This window comes from Chiloscyllium punctatum, chromosome 27, assembly GCF_047496795.1.
Source record: "Chiloscyllium punctatum isolate Juve2018m chromosome 27, sChiPun1.3, whole genome shotgun sequence".
NCBI lineage: Eukaryota > Metazoa > Chordata > Chondrichthyes > Orectolobiformes > Hemiscylliidae > Chiloscyllium > Chiloscyllium punctatum.
This window is the reverse complement of record NC_092765.1, coordinates 19,374,754-19,402,489: the sequence shown is the minus strand read 5'-3', so window position 1 is coordinate 19,402,489 and position 27,736 is coordinate 19,374,754. Positions and strand designations below refer to the sequence as shown.

The following is a 27,736-nucleotide window of genomic DNA, read 5'->3' as shown; positions in this document are numbered from 1 at the left end:
AACTAGACAATATTCTATAAACCAATGGTCTAACCACCACCACCCCATGTTTAGGTTCTATCCTGAGTATCTCTCATTTGATTACATAAACTACCAAATCATGTTATTATGTCTGTTAATACTAATCCAAACATAGGTCTAAATTTTGAGGTTATTGCATAGACAGTGTATTCTGTAAATACAGAAAATTAAGGGATGAACTAATTGTGGTGTTCAAAATAACAAAGAATTTGATAATGTAGGTAGAAACTCTGATAGGTGACTCCAGAATAGGAAGGTTTAGCTTTTATATTGGAGTCAGACCTTTCAGGGCCGAGGTCAGGAAGCATTTCTTTGGGGAACAGGACAGTGAATCCCTGGACTGTCTTTGTCAAAAAGCTGTTGGAGATGGGGGAATGAATTGAAAAATTAAGAACAGAGATGACCTGACTTCCCTTCAACATGTATGAAAGGAATGGAACCAAGCTAGGGTGGATGGAGAAATGGCCAATTATCTAATTAAATGCTGTTTGAAGTTAAATGGTCAACTTCTACATTTCTAAAAGCAGTCTTTGTTTTTATACAAAGGGAAAATCGGCATAGTCTTATCAGACTATAGGCTTTTACCACCTTTAGAGAGAGAGACAAGGTTTGCCACATCTCAGGCAAGGGGATAGGTTGAGAAGATGAGTACTTCCTAGTAACCTAAGCTGGTGGAGGAATTGAACCTATGCTGTTGCCATCATCTGTTCTGCAAACTAGCTGTCCAGCTAACTAACTGATGTGTGCAATACAGTAACTAAGGCACCCCAAAAAATAATGAGGTGAATTGATTGAGTGAAGGATTTTGGTTTGGACATATGAACTAGCTACACATCAAAAAGTAGCAAGTGGGCATTGAGCTCCAATTTAACATCTCAGCATTGTACTCCCTGTATACCACACTAATGTCAGTAAGAAACATTTCTTGCAAAAACTTGAGATTATATAGTGCCTTTAATGCAGTAAAGCATCTCAAATCACTTTATAGGACTATTATCAAACAAAATTTAACTTAAACGGTGCTAATTTTGTACCTATACCAGGATCAACTGCAGGTCAGTGAGCACAGGGTTAATGAGTGAACATGACTCAGTATGCATTGGGCTGGAGAAAGTATAGCATATCCAACAGAATAACTAAAATATGATTTAAAAGGTATGCATCGCCAAAGGCTGCATTCCAACCAAGAGTTTCAGATATTCATCAACAGGAGTGAGATACACAATATACAGTACCAATCAACTTCAGGATTCCAATGGATGTTGCACTGAAGGTCAATTAGAAATGAAGAAGGAAATTCTGGTCTTACCAGCAAAACTCTCATCTCATAAATGAATCAAATAAAGCTCACAGGCACTAGACCATCCATTGTGTTATGCATAAAGAGAAGTACTTTGCATCAATCTCTCTAGATTGTGATTATTATTAACACTGGTTTGCAGTTGATTTACTTAAAACTGAGTCCAGTATTTGAGAGATTCAGAAATCTAAATGATTGTCCCTAGTGGAAGTGATGGTATAAGGTGTAGTACGAACTTGTGAGCCTCAATGGAAAGATGTTAGTTCAAAAAAGAAAGCAAATTAGGTCTCTCACAAGATATTGCCCGAAACATCGATTTTCCTGCTCCTCAGATGCTGCCTGACCTGCTGTGCTTTTCCAGTACCACTCTGATCTTGACTCTCAAAAGATAAACCATGTGTAAACAAAATATTAGCAACTTGAACATCAATCTATGAATCACCTAATCACACAATTTCATGGTAGCAATCAATTGAGTTTATGTTAATTAACTGGACAATTTGAGTACAGTTCTTCCTGACTTCTATCTAGCTCATTCAGAGAAAGGGACCAGGCTGCAGATGCATCTGTCCATGAGAGTACCAGTAAGAGTGATCGTTGTGCTGTCCTTGTGGAGGTGAAGTCCTGCCTTCACATTGAGAATACCTTCCATCATGCTGGATGGCATTACTACCATGCTAAACGGGACAGACTTTGAAAGATCTAGCGGCTCAAGACTGGGCATCCATGAGGTGCTGTGGGCCAGCAAGAACAGCAAAATCATACCCCAACACAACATGTAAACTAATGACCCAGCATATTCCCTCACTCAACCATTAGCATCAAGCCAGGGGATCAACACTGGTTCAATAAAAGAGCCAGAAGCAACAACAGGCTGACCTCTTTGTTGGCTACATAGAGCAGTTGATCTTCCGTAATTACACCGGCACCACTCCCCACCTCTTCCTCCGCTACATTGATGACTGCATTGGCGCCACCTTGTGCTCCCGTGAGGAGGTTGAGCAATTCATCAACTTCACCAACACATTCCACCCTGACTTTAAATTTACCTGGACCATCTCTGACACCTCCCTCCCCTTCCTGGACCTCTCCATCTCCATTAATGACGACCGACTTGACACTGACATTTTTTACAAACCCACCGACTCCCACAGCTACCTGGATTACACCTCTTCCCACCCTACCTCTTGCAAAAATGCCATCCCGTATTCCCAATTCCTCCGCCTCCGTCGGATCTGTTCCCAGGAGGACCAGTTCCACCACAGAACACACCAGATGGCCTCCTTCTTTAGAGACCGAAAATTCCCTTCCCACGTGGTTAAAGATGCCCTCCAACGCATCTCGTCCACATCCCGCACCTCCGCCCTCAGACCCCACCCCTCCAACCGTAACAAGGACAGAACGCCCCTGGTGCTCACCTTCCACCCTACAAACCTTCGCATAAACCAAATCATCTGCCGACATTTCCGCCACCTCCAAATAAACCCCACTACCAGGGATATATTTCCCTCCCCACCCCTTTCCGCCTTCCGCAAAGACCGTTCCCTCCGTGACTACCTGGTCAGGTCCACGCCCCCAAACAACCCACCCTCCAATCCTGGCACTTTCCCCTGCCACCACAGGAACTGTAAAACCTGCGCCCACACCTCCTCCCTCACCTCTATCCAAGGCCCTAAAAGAGCCTTCCACATCCATCAAAGTTTTACTTGCATATCCACTAATATCATTTATTGTATCCGTTGCTCCCGATGTGGTCTCCTCTACATTGGGGAGACTGGGCGCCTCTTAGCAGAGCGCTTTAGGGAACATCTCCGGGACACCCGCACCAATCAACCACACCGCCCCGTGGCCCAACATTTCAACTCCCCCTCCCACTCTGCCGAGGACATGGAGGTCATGGGCCTCCTTCACCGCCGCTCCCTCACCACCAGACGCCTGGAGGAAGAACGCCTCATCTTCCGCCTTGGAACATTTCAACCCCAGGGCATCAATGTAGACTTCAACAGTTTCCTCATTTCCCCTGCTCCCACCTCACCCTAGATCTAAATTTCCAGCTCAGTAACTGTCCCCTTGACTTGCCCGGACTTGTCCTGCCTGCCTATCTTCTTTTCCACCTATCCGCTCCACCCTCTCCTCCTTGACCTATCACCTTCATCCCCTCCCCCACTCACCCATTGTACTCTATGCTGCTTTCTCCCCACCCCCACCCACCCTCTAGTTTATCTCTCCACTCTTCAGGCTCACTGCCTTTATTCCTGATGAAGGGCTTTTGCCCGAAACGTCGATTTCAAAGCTATTTGGATGCTGCCTGAACTGCTGTGCTCTTCCAGCACCACTAATCCTGAAAATGAGGTGTCAACCTGGTGAAGCTACAAAGCAAGATTATTTGCATGGCAAACAGCAATAAACAGCAAGTGATAGAACTAAGTGATTCCACAACCAAGAGATCAGATTTCAGCTCAGTAGTACTGCCACATGCAGTTGTGAATGGTGGTGGACAATTAAACTCACTGGAGGAAGCTGCACTATAAATATTCTCATCCTCAGTGATGGAAGAGCCCAGCACATCAGTGCAAAAGACAAGGCTGAAGTATTTACAGCAATCTTCCTAGGCGCAACCATCTTCAGTTGCTTCATCAATGACCTTCCCTCCATCATTATGTCAGAAGTGGGGATGTTCACTGATGAGTGCCATTGTGACTCCTCAGATACTAAAACAGTCCATGTTCAAATGCAACAAGACCTGGACAATAACCAGGCTTGGGCTGACATGTGGCAAGTTGCATTCATGCCCCACAAATACCTGGCAATGATTATCTGCAATAAGAGATAAGTTATCCACTATTCCTTACCATCAATGCATCCCTCAGGGTTCCCATTGACCAGAAACTCAACCAGTCTTGTCATATAATGTTTGGAATACTGCAGCAACTCACTTTGTGGCCTTAGCATCATCATAAGGCAGTCAGGAGTGTAATTGAATAGTCACACTTGCCTGGATAAGTGCAACTCCAACAACACTCCAGAAGCTTGACAACATTCAGGACAAAATAGCCCCCTTGATTGGCATTACATCCACAAGCATCCCACTCCCTCCACCACCAACACTCAAGTCACAACTTACACCAAGCAAAACATTCGCATGTACTTCATTGGATCAGAGTCAAAGAACATTTGGCATGGAGCTACATGGGAGATATTAGACAGGGTGACCTAACCCTTGCTGAGAGAGATTTTAAGGAGTACTTTGAGACACGGAGATGAAGATACTCCAAACGAGCAGCTGAAGATATGGCTGCCCATGATGGAGCAATAATTGTCAAAATGCTCAAGTTGGAGCAAAGCAGATAGGCAGGAATTTGAACAACTAGTATTTTAAAACCAAAAGGCCATTATCCATCACATATCTCCTCCAAGCCTGCAAGCTGGCTGCTGACTACTTGGTCTTTGTGTTAGAACAGGGTTTTTATATGAACTCACATTTATGGAGGGTGGTTTATCAGAAGTTGGGCGGGAGACATTGGAATGGTTGGGTCTGCAGATAAAAAGGCATTAATGCATATCAGCAAAAGCTTCTGCTGATAAGGGATAGTGAACAAGTCTTTTTTTAAAATCATTTTAGGTTATTCATTCACAAATGAAACAAGGCAACAAAGGTATGCCCTTTGTCAAGAATAGTTCTCTTTAGTAGCACTTCTTGCCCCATCATTGGCTCATCGTGGTGGGCTGCTTCACTAATGTTTTACAGGGTATCTTACTTCATGTTTCATCCAATTGGCCATTCTTTCAGTGCCAGTTCAGGAAAGAGTGCTGTCTGGCTATTTGCCTACCTATGGCAACAGAAGCAAGCCTGATGCCATCTTTGACTAATATCCATATGTACATTTGGGAGCTTGTGGAGTTAGATAGGCAAGAAACGTGATCCTGTCCCTGATGTGGAGGTGTTGATACAAAACATAGCAATACTCCCTGGGCCTGATGGAACAATGGATTGTGAGGCAAGTCTTCAGGAGAGTCATCACCTTCCTGAATGCAGAGTAGACCCTAACTACCATGATAAAATTGACTAACCTGTGACAAGCATTAGATTGTGCTCTGTAATTCAGTTAACAAAAGGATCAATGTAATAAATGCTTTTCATTGATTGATGAAATCCAAACAGAAACAACCTGAGAACTTGAATATTTCTACATAAGGTCTTAGTGTACAGGATGATATTACTGGGTGACACAGTGGCACATTGGTCAGCACTGTTGCCCACCTTGACAGGGATTCAGGTTTGATTGCAGCCTAGTGACTGTTTGTGTGGAGTTTGCACATTCTCCCTTTGTCTCCATGAGTTTCCTCCCACAGACCAAAGATGCGCAGGTTAGGTGGTTTACCTATGCTGAAATTGCCCTGTAGCATCCAGGGATGTGTATTTAGGTGGGGTTACAGGGGTTGGATGGTATGCTTCTCTTCGGAAGCTCAGCGCAGACTTGACAGGCTGAATAGACTGTTTCCATACTGTAGGGATTTTGAGGCAAGCTAGACAAGTTGGATAAATGGAATTTGAGCATGAGAGGTGATGCACTTAGGAAGTAATAACAAGAAAAAGGAGTACCCAAATGAAATGATAGGATAGGATACTAGGTGAGAGGGATCTGGGGACGCTTGTCTATAGATCCCTGACAGGTCAGGTTAATAGGATGGTTAACGCAGCATATGCCTTTATTAATCAAAGTTGTAGATAGTAAGAGTAGAGAGATTATGCTAGAGTTGTTCAAAACTTTGGTTAGGCCACAGCTGGAGTCCTATGTGCAGTTCTGGTCACCAAATGATAGAAATGGGATTGCACTGGAAGGGATGCAGAGGAGATGCACCAGGATGTTGCCTGGAATGGGGATTTCAGTGATGAAGAGAGGCTTGGGTCATTTTCTTTGGAGCAGAGTTGGTTGGGGGGGGGGGGGGGGGGGGGGAGGAAAGCAGGGAGACCTAATAGCGGTGTACAACATCATGAGGGGTATGGACAGCATAGATAGAAAATAGCTGTTCCCTTAGTGAAAGGGTCACTAACAAATCCACAATTTTAAAGGTGAACAGAAGGTTTGAGGAAAAAAAGTGTTTTCAACGCAGAGGATGCATACTGCCTGGGAGGGTAGTAGTGGTGGGAAACCTCAACCTTTATAAAAGTAAATAGATGAGCACTTGAAATGTCATAACATTCAAGGTATTAAACTAAAAGTTAGAAAGTGGGATTAGTTTAGATAGGTTGAGCTAAAGGATCTCTGTGCTGTATGACTCTACCTAAAGCCATTGCCAGCTCTCTGTAGCTGGCTAATATGTGCAGTCCTTTACTTTGAGTTGTTAGACTTTCCTGAATTTATTTCTGTCTGTAAGTAATATGCACATACAAAGCAAATCCACTGATCATTCACCTAGTCACTTGATAGTACAAAAAGTAAGTATTGCTTGAAAAAAAAAAGACATAATTGCAAGATAAATAGCATCAAGTCAGATGCAAGAATATCAGATTTCAAAAAGAGAACCAACGAGTGATAGGACATGAGGAAAGGATGTTAATAGTTGGGGGCATTTCCATGCATCAGGGAACAGACAGGCCTTTGCTTAAATCCAAAAAAGACAAGTTGACTGATTGATGCACTTCCCATAGCAACACCATGACCAGGGGACAGTTCTTACCCCCAAGCACTTAATGTGGTGGACTTTCACAAAAGAAGCAAAGCAGTATTGTCCCTGACCAGCCAAAACAGCAGCAAAAACAGCAGCCAAAACCCTTTCACCCCCATTAATTTCAACACAAATAAAATGGATCAGCTCACAGCTGACACACTCAAATAATGTACAATCTCACCAAGACTCATAACATCAGGATAAGTTTACTGGGTAATGTAGTCATTGATCTGTCTAATTAATTTTCCCCTTCCCTGTATTTTTTTTCCTGTTTTTCTTTTTCTATAAATGTAAAATTAAAAAAATTATATACACAGTGCAGAAACAACTTAAAAAAAAAACTGCTTGAAAAGTTTTTGTTTACAATGATGCAAACGGAGAGGTCAGTTTCTGAAACAAAAGGGGATGTGTGCTGGGACTTTAGTTCCTCATTGCCAGCATTGAATTGATGTCCCAAATGAGATTTCGTAGCTGGTCCATAATATGCTTCAGTTCATGGTTCTTCTGATGTAGCTTCTAGGAGGGAAAAAAAAAGCACACAGAATATTTAAGAAAAAGAGAAATATAGGAAGTGGAAGCAACAGTAGACTATTCAGCCCCTTGAGTCTGTTCTGCCATTCGAGATGATCATAGTTGATCATTCACCTTAGTACCCTGTTACCACTTTGTCACCATCGTCATTGTCCTTTGATCCCTTTAGTGTTAAAGAACTATACCTACATCTTTGTTCAAGGTCTCCAACGTTTTAGTAGCAACAGTTTGCTATGAGAGAATTGCACGGACTCACTAGTCTTCAAGGGGAAATCCCTTTACCCAGGATAGATAAGGCCACCATTTCCCTCCTCCTTTTGATAACTTTTAACCACTTTTTCTGACACAATCATGATCCACTTTACCCTCTCTGGTAGGTGCTAGAGATTTCACAGCTTTTTCGACCAAGAATGGGAATTCTACCTTGGTGTCCTTGACAAAGTATTCACTGAATCTGCTTGCACTGCCCTTTCAGTCGGTGCTTTCCAAATGGAGTGGATTTTTTTAAAAATCTCATCAGCTCTTTGGTTCTTCACCTTAATTTGATTTACTACTTACCAATCTTTCTGGTCCTGGTCACAGTTTCCCCTTATTTCCTAAAGTGTTGAAATCCTTCATGATTTAGAACACCTCAATCAAATCTGACTTTAATATGCTCTGTATGGATGATAGCACTCCTAACGTCTACAGTCTTTTCACACAACTGAAGTCCCTTCTGAAAAACAATATGCTCTTTTGCATTTACAATAGATCAGATTATCTTAAGAGCCCCAGATCCGACTCCAAGATGTACTATTTCAGGGTAATGAACTTACCCAGATGTATCAACACTAGGACCTAGCAGCACTTGGCATTATTTTTCCACAATGATGATTACACTGACCTTTTTACTAATTATTTGCAATTTGCTTTCAGACATGAATTAGCCAGTAATTGGGGAGTTATCTGGCTCAGGCCTATACTGCACAAGAGTCCTTGGCATTTAAAAGGAAGCTAACTTAATGAGCAATATTTTACATAAATTACACATGGTCCGATGTGAGTGGGTATCACACACAGACACAATCTGACATTTACAAAAGACCAAGTATATGGCATGACCTACTGTAGTTTAATACTTATAGTACAGCAAGCATATGAATAAGTCAGTAGTTCTCTGCTGCTATTAATTCAGTCTTCAATTATTCTTGACTTACTTGTTGATCAGAAGATAGAATTCTGATGGACATGAGAAGAGGAGGTAGGAGGAGAGCAGGAAATACAACAAATGAGCAGTTTCTGAAACAAAGAGAAATTGCTGGAGAAGCTTAGCAGGTTTGGCACCACCTGGAGAGAAAGCACCTTCAGTGTTTCAATTCCAATTGGGAAAAGGTGGTATATACTATTAAACACAAGTGATTGGGGGGGAGGGAGGGGGGGTTTGGGAAGAAGAATAAATTCTCCCCGCAAGGTCTTCAACATGTATACCACCTTTTCCTAGTCATGATTTGTAGGTGCCAGTATTGGAATGGAGTGGACCAAATTTTCTTTTTAAAAAAAAAATCACACAAGTCCAGGTTATAACCCAACAAGTTTATTTGGGAGCACTAGCTTTCGAAGTACTGCTTCTTCATCAGGTAGTTGTGGAGCAGAATCATAAGACACAGAATTTATAACAACACAGGATTACAATGTCATGACATGTGATATTAAACAAATTTAGCTTACATCTTTCATCTTTTGGAATGATCATGTTAGTTTTGGTTCCTTCATGTGAATCCCAGAACTTTTTTTAAAGTTACATTCTCAATATAGTTTTAAAATAGGTGCCATCTCAGCTCAGATAATACATTGAAGATGTGAATTTAAAGTCTGTCTGTGTCCCAATGTTAGGTCAGACTGATTCTATTTCTAAAGTGGAAGTTACAGAATCTTATGTGGATTTACGCAGTTGTTTTGGACAAAATAAAATGTAATTCTGCAAGTACAAATTCATCTCACAAACTTGTGCACACGGGAGACAGAGTGTGTGTGTGCATGCGTGGAGGTGTGTGTCTGTGAGAGGGTGTGTGTATGTGTGAGTGTGTATTGAGGAATACGTCTGTGAGAGAGTGAGTGTGCGAATGTGATCGTGAGGGGTATATGTGTGAGCATATGAAAGAGGGTCTGCAAGCATGCACGTGCAGCACATCTGACAGTGTATAGTGCAGTGGGGTCACCTGTTGTATGACATGAACCCAAGGTCCCAGTTGAGACCATCCTCATGGGTATTGAACTTGGCTATCAGCCTCTGCTCGGCCTTTTTGCATTGTCGCCTGTCCCGAAGTCTGCCTTGGAGGATGGTCACCCGAAGGGTCCGAGGTGAAATGTCCCAGACTGCTGAAGTGTTCCCTGGCTGGTGATTGTTGTGCGGTGTCCATTCATCCATTGCCATAAGTTCTGCTCTGTCTCACCAATGTACCATGCCTCAGGGCATCCTTGCCTGCAGCATATGAGATAGACCATATTGGCTGAGGCACACGAGTGTACCTGCCGCGTACATGGTGGATGGTGTCCCCACATGTGCTGGTGGTATCCGTGTCGACACTCTGACACATCTTGCAGCATCTGCTGTAACAGAGTTGTATGATGTTGGCTTGAAGGCTGGGCAGTTTGCTTGATGCAGCAATTGTTCACAGCAAACTGCCCAGCTTCAGGACAACATTGACCACAACACCACACAGCCCCGTCATGGCAACCACTGCAAGACATGTCAGTGTTGACACAGATACCAACATTACACGTGGGAACACCATCCACCATGTATACAGCAGGTACACATGTGACTTAGCCAATATGGTCTATCTCATATGCTGCAGGCAAGGATGCCCTGAGGCATGGTACATTGGCGAGACAGAGCAGAGGCTACGGCAATGGATGAATGGACACTGCGCAACAATCACCAGGCAGGACTGCTCCCTCCCAGTCGGGGAATACTTCAGCAGTCAGGGACATTCGACCTCAGACCTTCAGGTGACCATCCTTCAAGGTGGACTTCAGGACAGGCAACAACACAAAATGGCCAAGCAGAGGCTGATAGCCAAGTTCAGTCCCCAAGAGGATGGCCTCAATTGGGACCTTGGGTTCATGTCACACTATATGTGACCCCACTGCACTATACACTCTTACAATGCGCGCACGCGCACACACACACACACACACACAGAAGCACCCACTCACGCAGACCCTGTCTCATACACCACCACCCCCACTCTCACCTTCTCACAGACTTATATCCCATTACACTTTCACACACACTCACACCCACACCCACACCCTCTCCCCTGCACGCACACACACGTTTGTGGGGTGAATTTGTTCTTACAAAATCACATTTTATTTTGCTCAAAAACTGCATAAATCCATGTAAGATTCTGTAACTCCCACTTTAGAAATAGAATCAGTCTGACCTAACATTGGGACACAGACAAACTTTAATCTCACACCTTCAATACATTATCTGAGCTGAAATGGCATCTATTGAGAATGTAACTTTAAAAAAAGTTCTGGGATTTACGTATGAAGGAACCAAAACTAACATGATCATTTTAAAACATGAAAGACTTAAGCCAAATTTGTTTAATATTACATTCCATGACACTGCAATCCTTTTGCTATAAATTCTGTATCTTATGATTCTGCTCCACAACCACCTGAAGAAGCATCGCTTAGAAAGCTAGTGATTCCAAATAAACCTGTTGGACTATAACCTGGTGCTGTGATTTTTAACCTTTTCCAAGCTACTAATAGTTCAGAAGAAGGGTCACTGGACCTAAAATGTTGACTCTGTTTTCTCTGCATAGATGCTGCCAGACCTGAAGGTTTTAGAGTCATAGATTCATAGAGATGTACAGCATGGAAACAGACCCTTCAGTCCAAACCATCCATGCCAACCAGATATCCCAACCCAATCTAGTTCCACCTGCCAGCACCCGGCCCACATCCCTCCAAACCCTTCCTATTCATGTACCCATCCAAATGCCTCTTAAATGTTACAATTGTACTAGTCTCCACCACTTCCTCTGGCAGCTCATTCCATACACGTACCACCCTCTGCGTGAAAAAGTTCCCCCATAGATCTCTTTTATCTCTTTCCCCTCCCAACCTAAACCTATGCCGTCTAGTTCTGGACTCCCTGAGCCCAGGGAAAAGGCTTTGCCTATTTACCCTATCCATGCCCCTCATAATTTTGTAAACCACTATAACGTCACCCCTCAGTCTCTGACACTTCACAGAAAACAGCCCCAGCCTGTTCAGCCTCTCCCTATAGCTCAAATCCTCCAACCTTGGCAACATCCTTGAATATCTTTTCTGAACCCTTTCAAGTTTCACATCTTTCCTATAGGAAGGAGACCAGAATTGCACGCAATATTCCAACAGTAGTCGAACCAATGTCCTGTACAGCCGCAACATGACCTCCCAACTCCTGTACTCAATACTATGACCAATAAAAGAAATCATACCAAATGCCTTCTTCACTATCCTATCTACCTGCGACTCCACTTTCAAGGAGCTATGAACCTGCACTCCAAGGTCTCTTTGTTCAGCAACACTCCCTAGGACCTTACCATTAAGGTGTATAAGTCCTGCTAAGATTTGCTTTCCCAAAATGGAGCACCTCGCATTTATCTGAATTAAACTCCATCTGCCACTTCTCATCCCATTGGCCCATCTGGTCCAGATCCTGTTGTAATCTGAGGTAATCCTCTTCGCTGTCCACTACAACTCCAATTTTGGTGTCACCTGCAAACTTACTAACTGTACCTCTTATGCTCGCATCCAAACCATTTATGTAAATGACAAAACGTAGAGGACCCAGCACCGATCCTTATTGCACTCCACTGGTCACAGGCCTCCAGTCTGAAAAACAACCCTCCACCACCTTCTGTCTTCTACCTTTGAGCCAGTTCTGTATCCAAATGGCTAGTTCTCCCTGCATTCCATGAGATCTAACCTTGCTAATCAGTCTCCCGTGGGGAACCTTGTCGAACATCTTACTGAAGTCCATATAGATCACATCTATCGCTCTCCCCTCAATCCTCTTTGTTACTTTCTCAAAAAACTCAATCATGTTTGTGAGACATGATTTCACATTTCTCCAGCAATTTCTTGTTTCAGATTTCCAACATCCACAGTTCTTGTTTGTATTTTAATGATCAACTCCTACTCAGAGAGAGATAGGATAGAGGAACTCAATTTTTATGAAAATCTGAGTACTCTCTAACTGAAATAACTGTAGCTACAGTCACACAAGGAGGGGGATATTCGATGGGTTAAATACTATCTTCTCATCCAGCTTGAACAGTAACACAGATAGACCCTGTAATAGACTCACCAACTGGCTCAACTCTGGAATACACCTCAAAGCACAATGAATTACCATCTCCCTGAAATGACAGAGTGAGACAAAGTAGCTGAAAACACAGCACAGATCAGATTGAGAATGGAACAAGAGGAAGAACAATTGGAGGACCATCCAGTTGCATGACAGTTTGGAACTCAGAAGACCTGGGTGATAGCTCATTTCCCCACCTATTGAATAAGCTTATCTTGTGTTTGTTGTTATTTTTACTCAATTCTTTTTCCAATGTTCACCCTTTCAGACATTCCATTGCATTCCAGATCACAGCAACTTGCTAATTTTAAACAAAGTCCTCATGGCACCTAAGGTTGTCTGGACAATGTCTCGGGTTAGCTGCTATTATTTCAAAAACCTGGAGGGAGAGAGTCTGGGGGTTTCTGAGACAGAGATCGGTCGGTGGCGATTTTATCCAAAGCCCTCCTGTTGTATCTCATGTTCATGAAAGTAATGATTTGAATCACTTTACCTTGAGGATCTCCTGACACTCCTTGTTTGCCAAACCACCAACATTCGGAAGATCTGAAGGTCTGAAGGGCTCCTCACCCACGAAAGGAATTAACTGCGGAAAGTATAGAAAGCAGACTTTGTAAAGGAACACAAGAACAGAGGCCATTCAGCTCAAATCTGCTACCCCATCTATTTAGAACACTGATCTGTAACTCCACATTCCTAAATTCCCTAACCTAACAAAATAAAATTCAACATAGTCTTGCAAGTTTCATCTGACCCCAACCTTCCAGAGCATTTTGCAAGAGATTTGCAAATTCCATTACATTCATTGTATCAAACCATGCTCCTGATATCACCTAACATTAAGGCTACATCCTCTTATTCTATATTCCCTCAGCAGAGAAAATAGTTTGCACATATTACTCAGTTAAATTCCTATCATTTTAATCTCCTCAATTAGATCCTCAACTACTAAACCATAGAAATACAGATCAGGTTTATGGATATAGCATCCCTTTAAGCCCTGCTACTGTTCTGCAATATCTGATCGATCCCCTCCCATTTGGCTGACCAACACCTGCCCTACCTTCAGCATTGTTAACATGTGGTTGATCGCACCACTCAGTTTAAGATGTTTAAGGTTACGAGGAGACAGGTGGCGAGTGCTATTAAATCTGAGCACTAAAGAGCTCCTGTGGTGCATTGTTAGTGTCCCCTACCTCTAATCTGGGAGGCCCAGGTTCAAGTCACACATGCTCCAGATGCATGCCATAACATCTCTGAACAGATTGAAATCCATAAGGGAGCAACTATAACCCTGGGTGGTGGGAGGAACTGTGAGACTGAGTAGTTAAACTTCACCCGGTTTTGGAATTTTAGTCTTACCGACTGGTCCAGATTGACAAGTGATCGTTCATTTTAAAAATTAACTCCAGACTTCATTTCAATTTCCTTGGCCTATTGTTTGCACTGAAAAGTGAGCCTTTTCGAAAGAAAGCAGTGTGTTTGTTGCTAGCTACCTCTGTAACAGAGACATCAGAGACTCCACACATCTCTCCACACTTATCATACAACAACCGCAGTTTCTTGAAGAGCAGGGTGAGCTGACGTAGGTGCTCCTGCAGTTTGTTGTATCGCTCCTGATATACCACATGATTCTGTGTGACTCCATTTGGAAGCTGCATTAAAAAATAAGTAGTAAGTTACAGATTCGGTACAGGGAGAACTTAAATGTTCCCAACATGTAAACATGCCCTTCCAATCACTGTGACCCAATGCCACCTTTAACCCTTCTCTCAAATACTGTCCTCTTGCGTCTTTCTTTTAACAGCTAGAAACATTAATTAGAGCTCACAATCATGATAGCACTTCACACAGTAAGCAGAGAAATTGGTTCCTCCGATTGAGTCAGCGATCAGCGTAGAACAATTTTAGGTAAGTAGCAAAAGATGCAGAAATGAGATTATAAAAAGCAGTGGATTACTGCAATCGGTCATATTCCTGCAGCAGGGCTGAATGCATATCAAATTGCACATTTCAAATATTTATCTAATTCCCTATTAAAAAGGAAAAAAATTAGAGGCACCAGCACCTCCATATTCCTTTAATGACACCTTGGGGCATCGTCCTGCATTGAGGTTTTTCTTGGAAGTATACAAGAGACATTTCACATAACCTCTCAATTAACCCAGCTTAATGTATGCTGGAGGGGATGGGTTTATTTTGATTCCTTTAATTAGTGACCAAGTCCATTCACAGCAGAGTATCGACAGCATCCCTGCTGTAGAGTTAATTAAGTCGCACATGCTCCAAATGCGTGTCATAACATCTCTGAACAGGTTGAAGTACATAGGGAGGAACAATAACCCTGAGTGGTGAGAGGAACTATACGACTGAGTAGTTAAACACCACCCTGTATTGGAATAACAAATCTGCCAAGCTCAAAAGCAGATGTGGAGATCTCAGGGATTTCATTACAGCACGTCAGGAAACCTCAGCTAGTATGCACTGGTCCAGGAGCAAACGCAGTGCAGATTCACAGCAATGATACCAATGCTAAAAGAGTTAAGTGCTGACGATTGTATTCCCTCAAGTGTAGAAGAATAGGGAATTGTCTAAGGATGGCCATTTAAGAAAATTGACATGAGAGAGCGAGAGCGAAAGCGAAACTATTTTCTCTAGTGGGATAATCCTGAAAAAAAAGTTTCATCTTAAAAATTCAAGCTAAACCATTTGGGATGATGTCAGGAAACATTTCTTCAAACAAAGGGTAGTTGAAATCTGGAATACTGAAAGCCAATGAGGTGGAGGTTGGTTCAAAACTTCATACCCAAAAAAAAAATCAATAGGTTTTTGTTCATTAATGCTATGGAAGATAGAGTGGCAATGCAGAACAGTCACAATCTAGGTGCGTGACAGTGCAGGCTCAAATAATTGAATTGCATAATCCTGTCCCTATATTGTGAAAACATTGGTCAGCACAACGGTGTAGGTGAGGCAATTCATTCACAGCGTGTTAGACGTCCAGTAATTTTGTTTCTTCTAAAACTTCTGAAATGCAAAATCTGTTATTACATCAGAAAACACAAGGTCTACATGTAAGTGATGGCTCCTTCAGGTAAAACTGCTGGCTCAGACCTTTCCCGGGGGAGGGGTGGTGGGGGATGTGGTGGGCAGGTCACCTGCCGTATTTTACAGGATCTCATGCACCATTCAATTCAACAGGTTTTGGCTCATCTTTTGGTGGTGTGAGCTGAAAAACAGATGGTTAGAGCAAAGCAATATTGAGAACTTTGATTGATGGAATCAATCATATCTCTCATTAAACAGTGGAATTAAAGAGAGGAACAACAGAGGGAATGTGTGGCACAGTGGTAGTGTGGGTTCAAATCCCACCTGTTCCAGAAGTGTGTAGTAACATCTCTAAACAGGTCGATTAGAAAATATCTAGAGGAATAACAGAGAAGGAAATATAATGAATGAGAATCAAATCAAATAGAAAGGGAGAGAAAGAAAGTTGTCAAGAGGGAGGTACGAGATTGTTAAATTTGAACATTAAATTACAATTGACCAGCTGCAGTAGAGTTTGTGGTTTTAGTTGTGCCTTTTCTCAACTGGAGAGCTTGAGGGACATCACTTTTTCTGATTTTGAGAATCTTTACAATGTTATGTACCAGCTGTAACTCTTTGAGAGGTGTTCAGTGACTAATTAATGTGAAAATGCAGCTCATAACTTGAGAATCACTAGGGGGCGGTAGTGCTGAGGGAAAGATACTTTGCTCTTGAAGCTAAAGGCAGAAGGGGCAAAACATCTAGCAACTTGTGGTGATTAGCAGCTCAAGGGATATCTCATCTTCTAAGTAAGTGATCAACTAACAAGTGAACTAGAGAGAGTGCCTTTAAGCTAACTTATTTTCCCAAAATTCTGTGCTCTTATTTCAGCTCCAAGTGGCTGTGCTTTTAATACTTGATACTTCTAGTCAGTGTATCATTGTAAGTTGCAATTAATTGTTGTGCTGGGAATGGAACCAAGCAAGATGTGCACAAAAGGAGATAGCGGAAGAGGATTCAGTTGTAATGAGAAAACCTGGTTGTATTGAAGGAAAACAGCTAGCAAGTGACTTGATCGAGGCAAGGAAGAACAAATGGGATGGAAATTCTATGCCTCAAACATTGCTTCGGATTTAAGATCAGTGGGTTACAAATTAAAACTCATTGAAGGCAATTTTAAAACTGAATTACGAATTGCCTCTCATTCTCAAGGTCAACATGCAAAAAAAAATTGCTGGACGGGATTTTGGAATCAAAAAACTAAGCAATTAAATGCTTGGAGGGAGAGGGTGTAGGGAGAGCAGTGTGCAAGTTCTAGCCAATTGGCTGAACTGGATTCATAAATCTTAAAACACTCAATATTTGAAAAGCCTGTCTCTGTGCTGCACACTAACAGGAAATCTGCCTATTCCCCAGAGTACTAAATCCCAAAGAGTCACATTTGACTCAAAACAGGAAGTCTTTCCTTCTCCATGGATATTACCAGACCTGCTGCGTTTCTCCAACGTTTAGCTTTTATTTCAAGTCTCCAGAATCCACGGAATTTTATTTATTGTTTTCAAAATCTTTATCCTACTCCCATTAAAAGTAATTCGCAGGATGTGCTCTGTAAGTTGTTCCCGTTTCCACTAACTCAAAGTGGCTCAGTATATAGCAACTGCGACATCTACTGGTCAAAATCTCAGACTGCAACTCGAAAGGAAACAGTCGGATGTTTTATGAAAACCGAAAGAACGGCAGATGCTGTACATCAGAAACAAAAGCAGAAATTACAGGGAGAGCGCAGCAGGTCTGGCAGCATCTGAGCAGAGAAATCAAAGTTAACATTTTAAGTCCAGCGGCGTTTCCTCAGAACTGATGGTAGCTAGGAAAATATCGGTTTATATGCGGGGCGGGGGGAAAGAGGGCAAGGAGTAAACAATAGGTGGGGAGAGAGCCCAAACACAGAGAGGGACAGTTAGACAGACAAAGGAGTAGATAATGATCTGGCAAGGAGGGTGAATAGCTGTTAATGGAGACTGGTAATGGCTAACAGTGGGTACTGTGTGATAATAAGGCCTGATGTGTGGAGAGAGGGGCTAGGACATGGGAGGGTTCAAGCCCTAAAAAGTTATTTAATGCAATATTGAGTCCAGAGGGCTGCAGGGTCCCCAAGGGGAAAATAAGGTGTTGTTCTTCCAACTTAGGCTGAGCTTCGCTGGAGCACTGCAGCAAGCCTGAGACAGAGATGTCGGCCAGGGAACAGGGTGGGGTGTTGAAGCAGCAGGCAACTGGTAGTTCAGCCTCATTTTAGAGGGCAAAGAGGAGGTGTTCTGTGAAGCACTTACCTTGTCTGTGCTTCATTTCCCCAATGTAGAGGAGACCACGTTGTGAGCAGCGAATACAGTAGACTAGATTGTGTGAAATGCGGATAAAGTGTTTGAGCCCTTGGAAAGTGAGGGAGGGAAATGGGCAGGTGTTACACCTTCAGCAATTGCAGAGCAGGGTGCCACGAGGGGTGGTGAGAGGTGGTGCAGTATTGGGAGTGAAGGAAGAGTGTACCAGGGTATCACAGAGGGAACAGTCCCTGCGCAAGGCAGACTAGGTCAGCAAGGTGTGTCTGGTGGTGGCATCTCGCTGGAGATGGCAGAAGTAGCATCTGAATGTGAATGGTGGTGGGATTGTAGTTAAAGACAAGGGAACCCTACATTTTGTTTGACTGGAAGAGCAGAAGCCCTGATTAAGGTCCGGAGACCAGGCACAAGGTGGGGGGTCTAGCTGTAAAAGCATAGCCCCTTTTTGTAATATTTGTCTTCTAATGAAGGTTGCATTTTACCTTTTCTCAGTAGCTCTCATGCCTCTCACTGTGATTTTCTCTCATATTACGTGACCATGATTATCAATTCAACATGTTTGTGGCTCCACCCTACACCAAGACTGGTACAATGGTGTATTAGGGTTTAAGATTAGGGTGGTGCTGGAAAAGCACAGCAGGTCAGGCAGCATCAGAGGAGCAGTAAAATCAACATTTCAGGCAAAAGCCCTTCATTAGGGTTGGCAACTCTCTAAGATTTTCCTAGAGTCAGCAACAATTAAAGATTAACCTCCTGGGTAACGGAGTGAGCAGCCAAGGGGAAAATTCATAGTTACACTAAAAAAACTCATTTTCTTTCAATACATTTTTTTGACTAATAAAGCATAATAAAAATGGAATATTGGCTATTTGACAGGGCAGGACTACTGAAGGCAGGAAGTCATGTGATTAAACCTCTAGGAATATATCCAGAATTAGCAATCAGACCATGTAATGGATATTTTGCATTATACATCAACAATGCAGGGAATTCAAGTTAAAAGTTCATCATAAATTTAAATCCGTTTTAAAATCTACAAATAATCAACTGGAATCAGTAGAGGCAACCCTGGCGCTGTCCGGTTATTGGACGAACCTAACTAGTCCACATGTTAAGACATCCTTTTCCAATCTGATGTGAACCCCAGACCTACAATTTGACTTTTAATTATCTTCTGGAGTGAACTAGAACAGAAATGTTTGCTATCTAGGGTAATCAGCTATGCTCATATCCTGGTAGTGAGCATGGGAAAGCATGGCAACTAGCAGAAGCCAGACAAACCACAGTAATCCTAATATTGTAAACCATGATGAGCTGTTTACCCACTGGTCAGACAGTCAAACCAAAGGACATGGCCTGTGCTTGAAGCAGTGATGTTTGAAACCATTTTAAAAACACAGTTGGTACTTGTGGACAATTTGTGAAATAAATTGAATAGGAAATGGCAGAGGCTATTAATATTGGTTCGTTTTAGATTATTTTTTGAAAGTTACATGTTTGAGAGTCAGGATGTAAGCAATTTCAGACCTATTAAAAGTAGTGTGCTTGAAAGGCAAAGAGACTTTGGGTCTATAGTTCCCAAACCAGCTTCGCTGGGGATCCCCTCCTTATGTCTGGGTCTATTTAAATCTGAGAATAAGAATGAAAAATTAAAGATACTAAAGTCCCCAGAGTCATTGCAGTCTCTCATAAATTGTCTGAAGATTATTTGTATTTTTCTGAAAAACGTTAACTGTTTTTCTCTCCACAGATGCTACAAGACCTGCTGAGTTTTTAACAGTGATTTGTTTTTTTATTTATTATTACACTTGATCATTTTGGAATTTTCCTGGGTCACCCAGGTCATTTGCAATGCTAGATAACAGTATCAGCTTGCCAAAGTACTGGAAACACATCAGCAAAGACCATGAGGGTGACTGAATTCACTTGAAAGGAAAATTAGGGTTTGGCTATAAGTATCAGCCTTGCTCAACACTCATATCTCATTAAATAATGAAAGAAGCCTCACTACAACGTTTTCATCACAAAGACGGTCAGCTTCCACCTTCATAATATCACTCATCTCCAGCCCCTGCCTTAGCTCACCTGTTGTGGAAACTTACACCCTTGATAAAAGGTCAGCCCATCCACAGCTCTGCTGCCCGACTTCCTTCTTCCTGAACTGCAATGGCTCAGATAACTTTAGCATTTTTAATTTTTCATTCTTATTCCAAGATTTAAATAGACCCAGACAAAAGGAGGAGAACCCCAATGAAGCTGGTTTGGGAACTATAGACCCAAAGTCTCTTTGCCATCCAAACACACTACTTTTAATAGGTCTGAAATTGCTTACATCCTGTTTCTCAAACATGTTACTTTCACAAAGAAATCTAAGCGAACCAATATTAACAGCTTCTGCCATTTCCTAGTCAATCTTTTTCACAAGTTGTCTACAAACTTCACCTGCCTCAAGCACAGGCCATGTCCTTTGGCTCGACTCTCCGACCAATGGGTAAACAGCTCTTCATAGTTTACAATATTTGGATCCCTGTGGTTTGTATGGCTCAGTCACTGTACCATTATGAGAACTTATTTCATGTCAGATATAAACAGGCTGGCTACATGTTTCCTTTTTTTTAAAACTTACAGGCAGACAAACAGAACTGGCATTTCTGGCTTTCAATAGGAAACACTAACAGAGCTCAAATCTCATACAGTCAATAAAGCCTAAAGCCCTCTTGTGGCAAAGTGGTAGTGTCCCTACCCCAGACCAGGAGGCACAGGTTCAAGTCCCACAAACTCAAGTGATATGTACTAATATCTCGGGCAGTGAAGGAATGGCAATGTATTTCGAAGCCAGGATGATGTGCACCTTGAAGGGGAACTTGCAAGTGGTGGTGTCCTTGTCCTAGTTAACTGAGGTCAAAGGTGCTGTTGAAGATGCCTTGGTGAGTTGCTGCGCTGCAGTAAAGTATCTGTGTGGAGTTTACACATTCTCAGTGTCTGTGTGGGTTTCCTCGAGGTGCTCCAGTTTCCTCCTACAGTCCAAACACGTGCAAGTTAGGTGGATTATCCATGCTAAATTGCCCTGTAGTGTCCGGAGATGTTCAGAATAGTTGGATCAGCCATGGTAAATGGGAGGTGACAGGGATAGAATAGGGGGTTGGGTCTGTCTGCAGTGCTCTTCATGAAGTCAGTGCAGATTCGATGGGCTGAATGGCTTCTTTCTGCACAGTAAGGATTCTATGATATTGTAGATGATCTGAGAGCTGGGGAAAAGCATTATGTGAATGCAAGTCTTTTTTTCCTGAAATGAGTAGACAAGCCTGCTGTGACAATGTCTTTCATGCACTCTCTGCCTAACTTATGCTGTAATTTAACTGAAAGTCATTGGTGCAGATGTTTTGTACCTGAATTCAAAGGTGTCCTATCGCTCAATACAACAACGAGCAGTACATTAAGGAAGGAGGGAGAAGGCAGTCACCTGCGTTGCCCGGAGCAAGTGGAAGATGTCCATTGTACGTGCCACAATGTCCTGAACAGTCTCCTGGCCGACTTTGCAGAGGGTGACACATGTGATCTCACGCAGGGCACTCGGTGGTTGCTGTGGGGGGACTGGCGCTGCAGTCTGAGAGTGTAGGCCAGGGATCCTTGGCCCAGCACCTGGTAGCGCTGTCATGACCTAAGGCAACCCTGCAGAGAAACAAACAAGGAGAGACAAGTATGTAAATGATTCCCTGAAGGGGTTTGGAGTTTAGAAAGTGGAAGGTTGATCAGATCAAGGTGTTTTAAATGATTCAATGACTTGATACACAACATGTTCCAGCAGTTCTAGCTGGAACCCTAGAAACAAGGGGCGAGCCTGTTCAAAAGCAACTTACATTTATATGAAACATCTTCAACACCATAAAATTTCCCAAAGCAATTCAAAAGAATGTGATCAAACAAAAAATTGATACCAAGCCACAGGAGAATTTGGGTCAGGTGACCAAAAGCTCAGTAAAATATTGGAATATATGGAGCATTCCAAAAGCAAAAAAGGTAGAGACAGGAAGGTTCAAGGAACTCTTGGACTTGGAACCAAGCACCTGAGGCACAGCTGCCGATGGTAAAGTATCATAACTGGAGAAGCAGAGAGATCCCGGTGGAGGAAGACACAGTGAAATCAATACTTTTTCTCTCCCCCAACAAAGAGGTAGAAAGAATTGTGGAACTCTGATTCCTAAAGTCTGTGAATTCCGTGAGTCATTGGAACTTGCACAAAATCCATACATATCTTTTGGGTAAGGATAGCGAGAAATTTCAAACAAAGAATGGTCCATCATTTAAAAGGAATAGATTAACTTTAATCTACTGATGACGGAACTTCTATGCAATATCTTGTTACAGTAGCTTATGTGAAGATTACCCATCCTTCCAGCTAGACAAATACATTTCAATCATGAATAGAAATTAATATAGACAAAGAAAATAAACAGTATAAGAATAACCTCCTGTAAGGAAAAGCACCTATTTTATGGACAGCCACTGTTCAGTTAGTTGCACCCACCTCAGTCAGGAGGTCCAACACTCATTCCAGAAACTGGTGCAGAGAAATCTAGGCTGGCATTTCACTGCAGGACTGATGGAATGTTGCATTGTCAGAGGTGTTGATTTTTGTGTAAGACATGAAACCAAGGATCTGTCAACCTCCTTAGCTGGATGTAAAAGCTCCCATGACACTACTTTGAAGACAAGTGGGGAGGTCTGCCTGGTATCCCAGCTGATATTTATTCTTCCACCAACACCAACACTATTAATAGTAAATTATCTGGACGTTATCTCAATCTGCTAAGAACAAAGTGGTTGCTGTTTCCCTCATCACACAGAGACCAAACTTCAAAAGCACTTGGGTGACAACAGATCATAGATGTGCTATTCGATGCAACTCTTTCTTCTTTTGATTCACAATTAGCTTTAGATTTAACTCAGCAAAAGGCTGCACATAGCAATAAAATGAAATCTTTCTCTTTGTACAAGGATGCATATCCATAGATGCTTCCATAGTAAAGATGTTATGGAGCTACAGCTACACAAACCTAGCTCTTTAAACAGGCCATGGTGCTCACAGTCACCACTTCAAAACATTTATCTCATTCAAAACTCTGCTGCTCATATCCTATTTTGTGCTAAGTCTCATTCACCCATCATACCAGTGTTAACAAACCTACACCAGCTTCCAATGTGACAACAAGTTGATTTAAAATAAAAATGTTCATCCTGTGTTTAGATTCCACCATGACTTCAACTCTATTTCTGATGTTCAGTCCTGCACACCTCAGAACTCTACACTCCTGTAATTTTCCTAGTTTCTGTATCCTGCCTGCCTGCCCAACCCCAATTTCCTTCAACTCACCATTAGTAGCTGCATGGTCAGATACTTGGACCACAAGTTTTGTAAGCTTCTTCTTAGCTTCTCTATTCTCCTTAAAACCTGTCAAAGTCCCTTTGACCAAGTTTTTCACCAACCTTTCTATCTCCATCTTTGGTTCTGTCTAGTTCTCTGATTAATTGCCCTGTGTTGCTTTGGATGTTTTGTTGTGCCAAAGATACAGTTTTTAAACTTAACGTCATGGCATCATGGATGGTAAAGATGCTGCTTATAGTGGCACAGAGCCAGCAAATATCTTAAACTGATAAAATGGACTACAGATTATTGTCACGTGCTTTTTTCCCCTCCCTTACACAGAATCCCAAATCTTCCTATCAGGACTGTGATCAGACCTGTTACCATTCACAGAGCCATTCTGCAAGTTATTAATGTCTTTTGTACTCGAACAGAGACAAAGAAAAAAAAAGCTGCAGATGCTGGAATCCAAAGTAGACAGGCAGGAGGCTGGAAGAACACAACACACCAGGCAGCATCAGGAGGTGGAGAAGTCCATATTTCAGGTGCCACCGTTCTTGAGGACTGGGGGGTGGGTGTAGGGGAGGCTACACTGCCCTCCACACACTACCAGTCTTGAAAGGTGACACCAAAAACATAAACTTTTACACCTCCTGATGCTGCCTGGCTTGTTGTGTTCTTCCAGCCTCCTGCCTGTTCTACTATTTGTACTCTGTAGCAGTCCTCCCTGTATTAACCACAGTTTTGTGCCATTGACCACCTCAAACTTTGCCAATGAAAGTCTGTCCATCTCAATCTTCCAAACATTCAAGTGACCCTGAAACATGGACAAATGTCACTGGCTTGTTTGTATAGGCATACCCTGATGTTCACTGTCTCAGCCTGGCTGGCTTGAGTGTCAAAGTTCGTTGGATTTTTTCTTAAATTTCTAAAAAGGTGAAGCTAACAAAAGTCAGGTTTATGCAATCTATCGATTTTTTTCAAAATAAAAAACTTGGTTCATGGGATGTGGCTCTCTCTGGCTAGGCCAGTACTGTATTTAGAGTCATAGAATCATAGAGATGTACAGCATAGAAACAGACCCTTCGGTCCAACCTGTCCATGCCGACCAGATATCCCAACCCAATCTAGTTCCACCTGCCAGCGACCGGTCCATATCCCTCCAAACCCTTCCTATTCTTTTACCCATCCAAATGCCTCTTAAATGTTGCAATTGCACCAGCCTCCACCCCATTCTCTGGCAGCTCATTCAATACACGTACCACCCTGTGTGAAAAAGTTGCCCCTTAGGTCTCTTTTATATCTTTCCCCTCTCACCTTAAACCTACGCCCTCTAGTTCTGGACTCCTTGACCCCAGGGAAATGACTTTGCCTATTTATCCTATCCATGCCCCTCAATTTTGTAAACCTCTTTCAGGTCACCCCTCAGCCTCTGATGCTCTAAGGAAAACAGCCCCAGCCTGTTCAGCCTCTCCCTGTAGCTCAGATCCTTCAACCCTGGCAACATTCTTGTAAATCTTTTCTGAACCCTTTCAAGTTTCACAACATCCTTCCAATAGGAAGGAGACCAGAATTACACACAATATTCCAACAGTGACCTAACCAATGTCCTGTAGAGCCACAACATGACCTCCCAACTCCTGTACTCAATACTCTGGCCAATAAAGGAAAGCATACCAAATGCCTTCTTCACTATCCTATCTACCTGCGACTCCACTTTCAAGGAACTATGAACCATCTGGACCATCCTTAATTGCTAGGAATTAACTGGCTTGCTAGCTCCATTTCAGAGGGCAGTTACTGGCTGTGGAGTCACATGCAGGCCAGATCAGGTAAGAATGACAGGTTTCCAACAACGGTCTCCATCATGCTAGTTTTGTTTTAATTCTAGAACATTAGCCTGACTGCTGAATTACCACGCAGATCACCTTCGAAGTTAGAATTAAAGTGTTTAGAATTGCTACCTCACGGCGTCATTCCAGCCTCCGACAACTGTGTGTGGATTTTACACATTCTCCCCATGTCTGTGCGGGTTTCCTCCCACAATCCCAAAATGTGCAAGTTAGGTGCATTAGCATAATGTTAGGCGTATTAGTCAGGGATAAATATAGGATAGGTGAACGGGTCTGGTTAGGTTACCCTCCGGAGGGCGGGTGTGGACTGGTTAGGCCGAAGGGCCTACTTTCATACTGCAGGAAATCTAATCTAAAATATCTTCTTACAGACAGGAGAAAATATTTAGTATTCAAAAGCGTCAATAAAAGAATTCGATGCTTCGACCTGCTTTCCCTGGTTTCGCTCAAATCAACCGCAAGGTTTCTTGCTGGGATAAGCCGACTATCAAAATAACTATTAACCCGCGTGCTGAGGAAAGTGGAGATCTGTTTTTGACAAAGCTATCTTACACTCTTTCCATGTAGGCGTCCTTTTCAAATTCCAAACGCCCAGAAACAGATTGAGAGAGGAAGTGGCCCCAGCTGTTGCAAACTCCTGCCCCAGGGGGAGAAGACAATTCGATTTAAAATGAAACACACGGGCGCGACAGCGAGAGAAACCAACCCCCGCCGTTAAGTGTTTTAACTGGATTAATTTGTAGAAAAGCGTCATGGATAACTATGTGGAAGAAAGAGGGCGGAATTTTCTGAAGATATTACAAATAGGAAACGGCAGTAAACTCCCTCTTGTAACAGGAGGGAGACCATGCGCTGATCGTCAATTAGAGAAAAAGAGGGAGGGAGAAGCCAAGTCAATCTCATAGGGGGAGGGTCACAGGGGAAGAACACTTGTCAGTTTCAGGAGACCCTAGAGACACTGTATCAAACAATTCGAGCGCTGGTGAAGTCAACATTCCGAGACAATGTTGCAACGTTCTAAACATGTTGCTACAATGTATCGCAACATATCAGACATTCCACAGCCGTCCCACAACCTACTGCAAAAAAAACTCACTAAATACTTTCTACTTGTTTTAATTCAGAAACAAAATTGAACTCAAGAAACAATGGACTGCACGGCATTGACTCAATTGTGTCATTGCTAGAAACAGAGCGGCGCCGAATCTTTTGTCCTCAAAAAGTTAGCATGTTTATGTTCTTATGAGACTCACACACAGATGAGGAAAGAACTGGCCGCTCCTCCTCCCCCAATTCCGATATTTACCTTACACCTCTCTAAGCTTAAAATCCAAAACCGCCAAGTTTCCACTCCTAGTTTGCTCTCCAGCCTTTCGTATGTAAAATAGAAACTTTCAATATTGTAACAGGAAGAGGTCTTGTTGTTCGTGAACAAATCAGTGATCGAAGGTAATGACTTCACTTCCGCACTGCTAAGTATCGCTCCGTGATTGAGTGAGTTCTTAGATTACGGGAGTTGGCGAATGGGTTTGAAAGATTTGTTGGCCGCCCCTTCTAGTACAACGAAAAGGAGACATTGCTACATCAAACATATAACGTCTCCTTTATAGAGGGGCAAAGCTTATCGAATCCTATACGGTGAATAAAGGAAACAAGTAAATTATATAAATAATATTGTCATTAATGTAGTCTCTACGGGCCTGCCGGTGCCTACCGATCGTGATAAAAGTGTACTACTAGAATCAGCATGGACTATCTCCACCAGGTAGAGAGGAGTGTCAAAGAGAGGATAACAGACTGTCCATTCCTCCACCCAAAAGTTACATCCAACCTTTGAATGGGCCTGAAAACAAAAACATGCTGCAGATCACAGCTGGTCAGGTCTTGCTCTTCAAAACCAGTTTCTCTAAACTTTTGGTCAACTATCACAACAACCAAAAGAGCTCGGTTTTATTTATTAAATCACTCCTCCTAACATAAACACATTATTTTCTGGTGCATTATCTCGCCTTCAGACTATATTGTACACTAAAATAAGAGGCATGGTGTCAACTCAATGTACACGCTCAACTCCTATAGCAAGATTCATGCTTGTCAGGAGACAATTGTCACCAATTAGATTCATAGAGTGATGAAAAAGGAGACCAGCCCAAGATGTTGGTACTGGGACTTTGAAAGAACTGTCACTAGGCTCATTCTAATGTTCTTTTCAGATCATTCTATCAAATTCTCCCCCATATTTATCCATTTCATTTTTAAAAGCTTCTTGAATCTACTTCT

General features: G+C 42.5%; 1 protein-coding gene across 2 annotated transcripts; it reads right to left on the bottom strand.

The window, feature by feature from the left end:
• Positions 1-956: 956 nt before the first annotated feature.
• LOC140453511 (mediator of RNA polymerase II transcription subunit 30-like) lies at positions 957-26,938 on the bottom strand. Of its 2 annotated transcripts, none has more exons than XM_072548247.1 (5): positions 26,763-26,938; positions 21,702-21,910; positions 14,375-14,533; positions 13,372-13,464; positions 957-7,510 (listed from the first exon to the last, which is right to left on the bottom strand). In XM_072548247.1, exons 2-5 carry the CDS (start codon positions 21,894-21,896, stop codon positions 7,415-7,417), a joined length of 543 nt encoding a protein of 180 aa, XP_072404348.1. In that variant the 5' UTR covers positions 21,897-21,910; positions 26,763-26,938; the 3' UTR covers positions 957-7,414. The 2 variants fall into 2 exon arrangements, with proteins under 2 accessions (XP_072404348.1, XP_072404349.1); XM_072548248.1 differs by lacking the exon at positions 26,763-26,938 and adding an exon at positions 26,009-26,177.
• Positions 26,939-27,736: the final 798 nt, after the last annotated feature.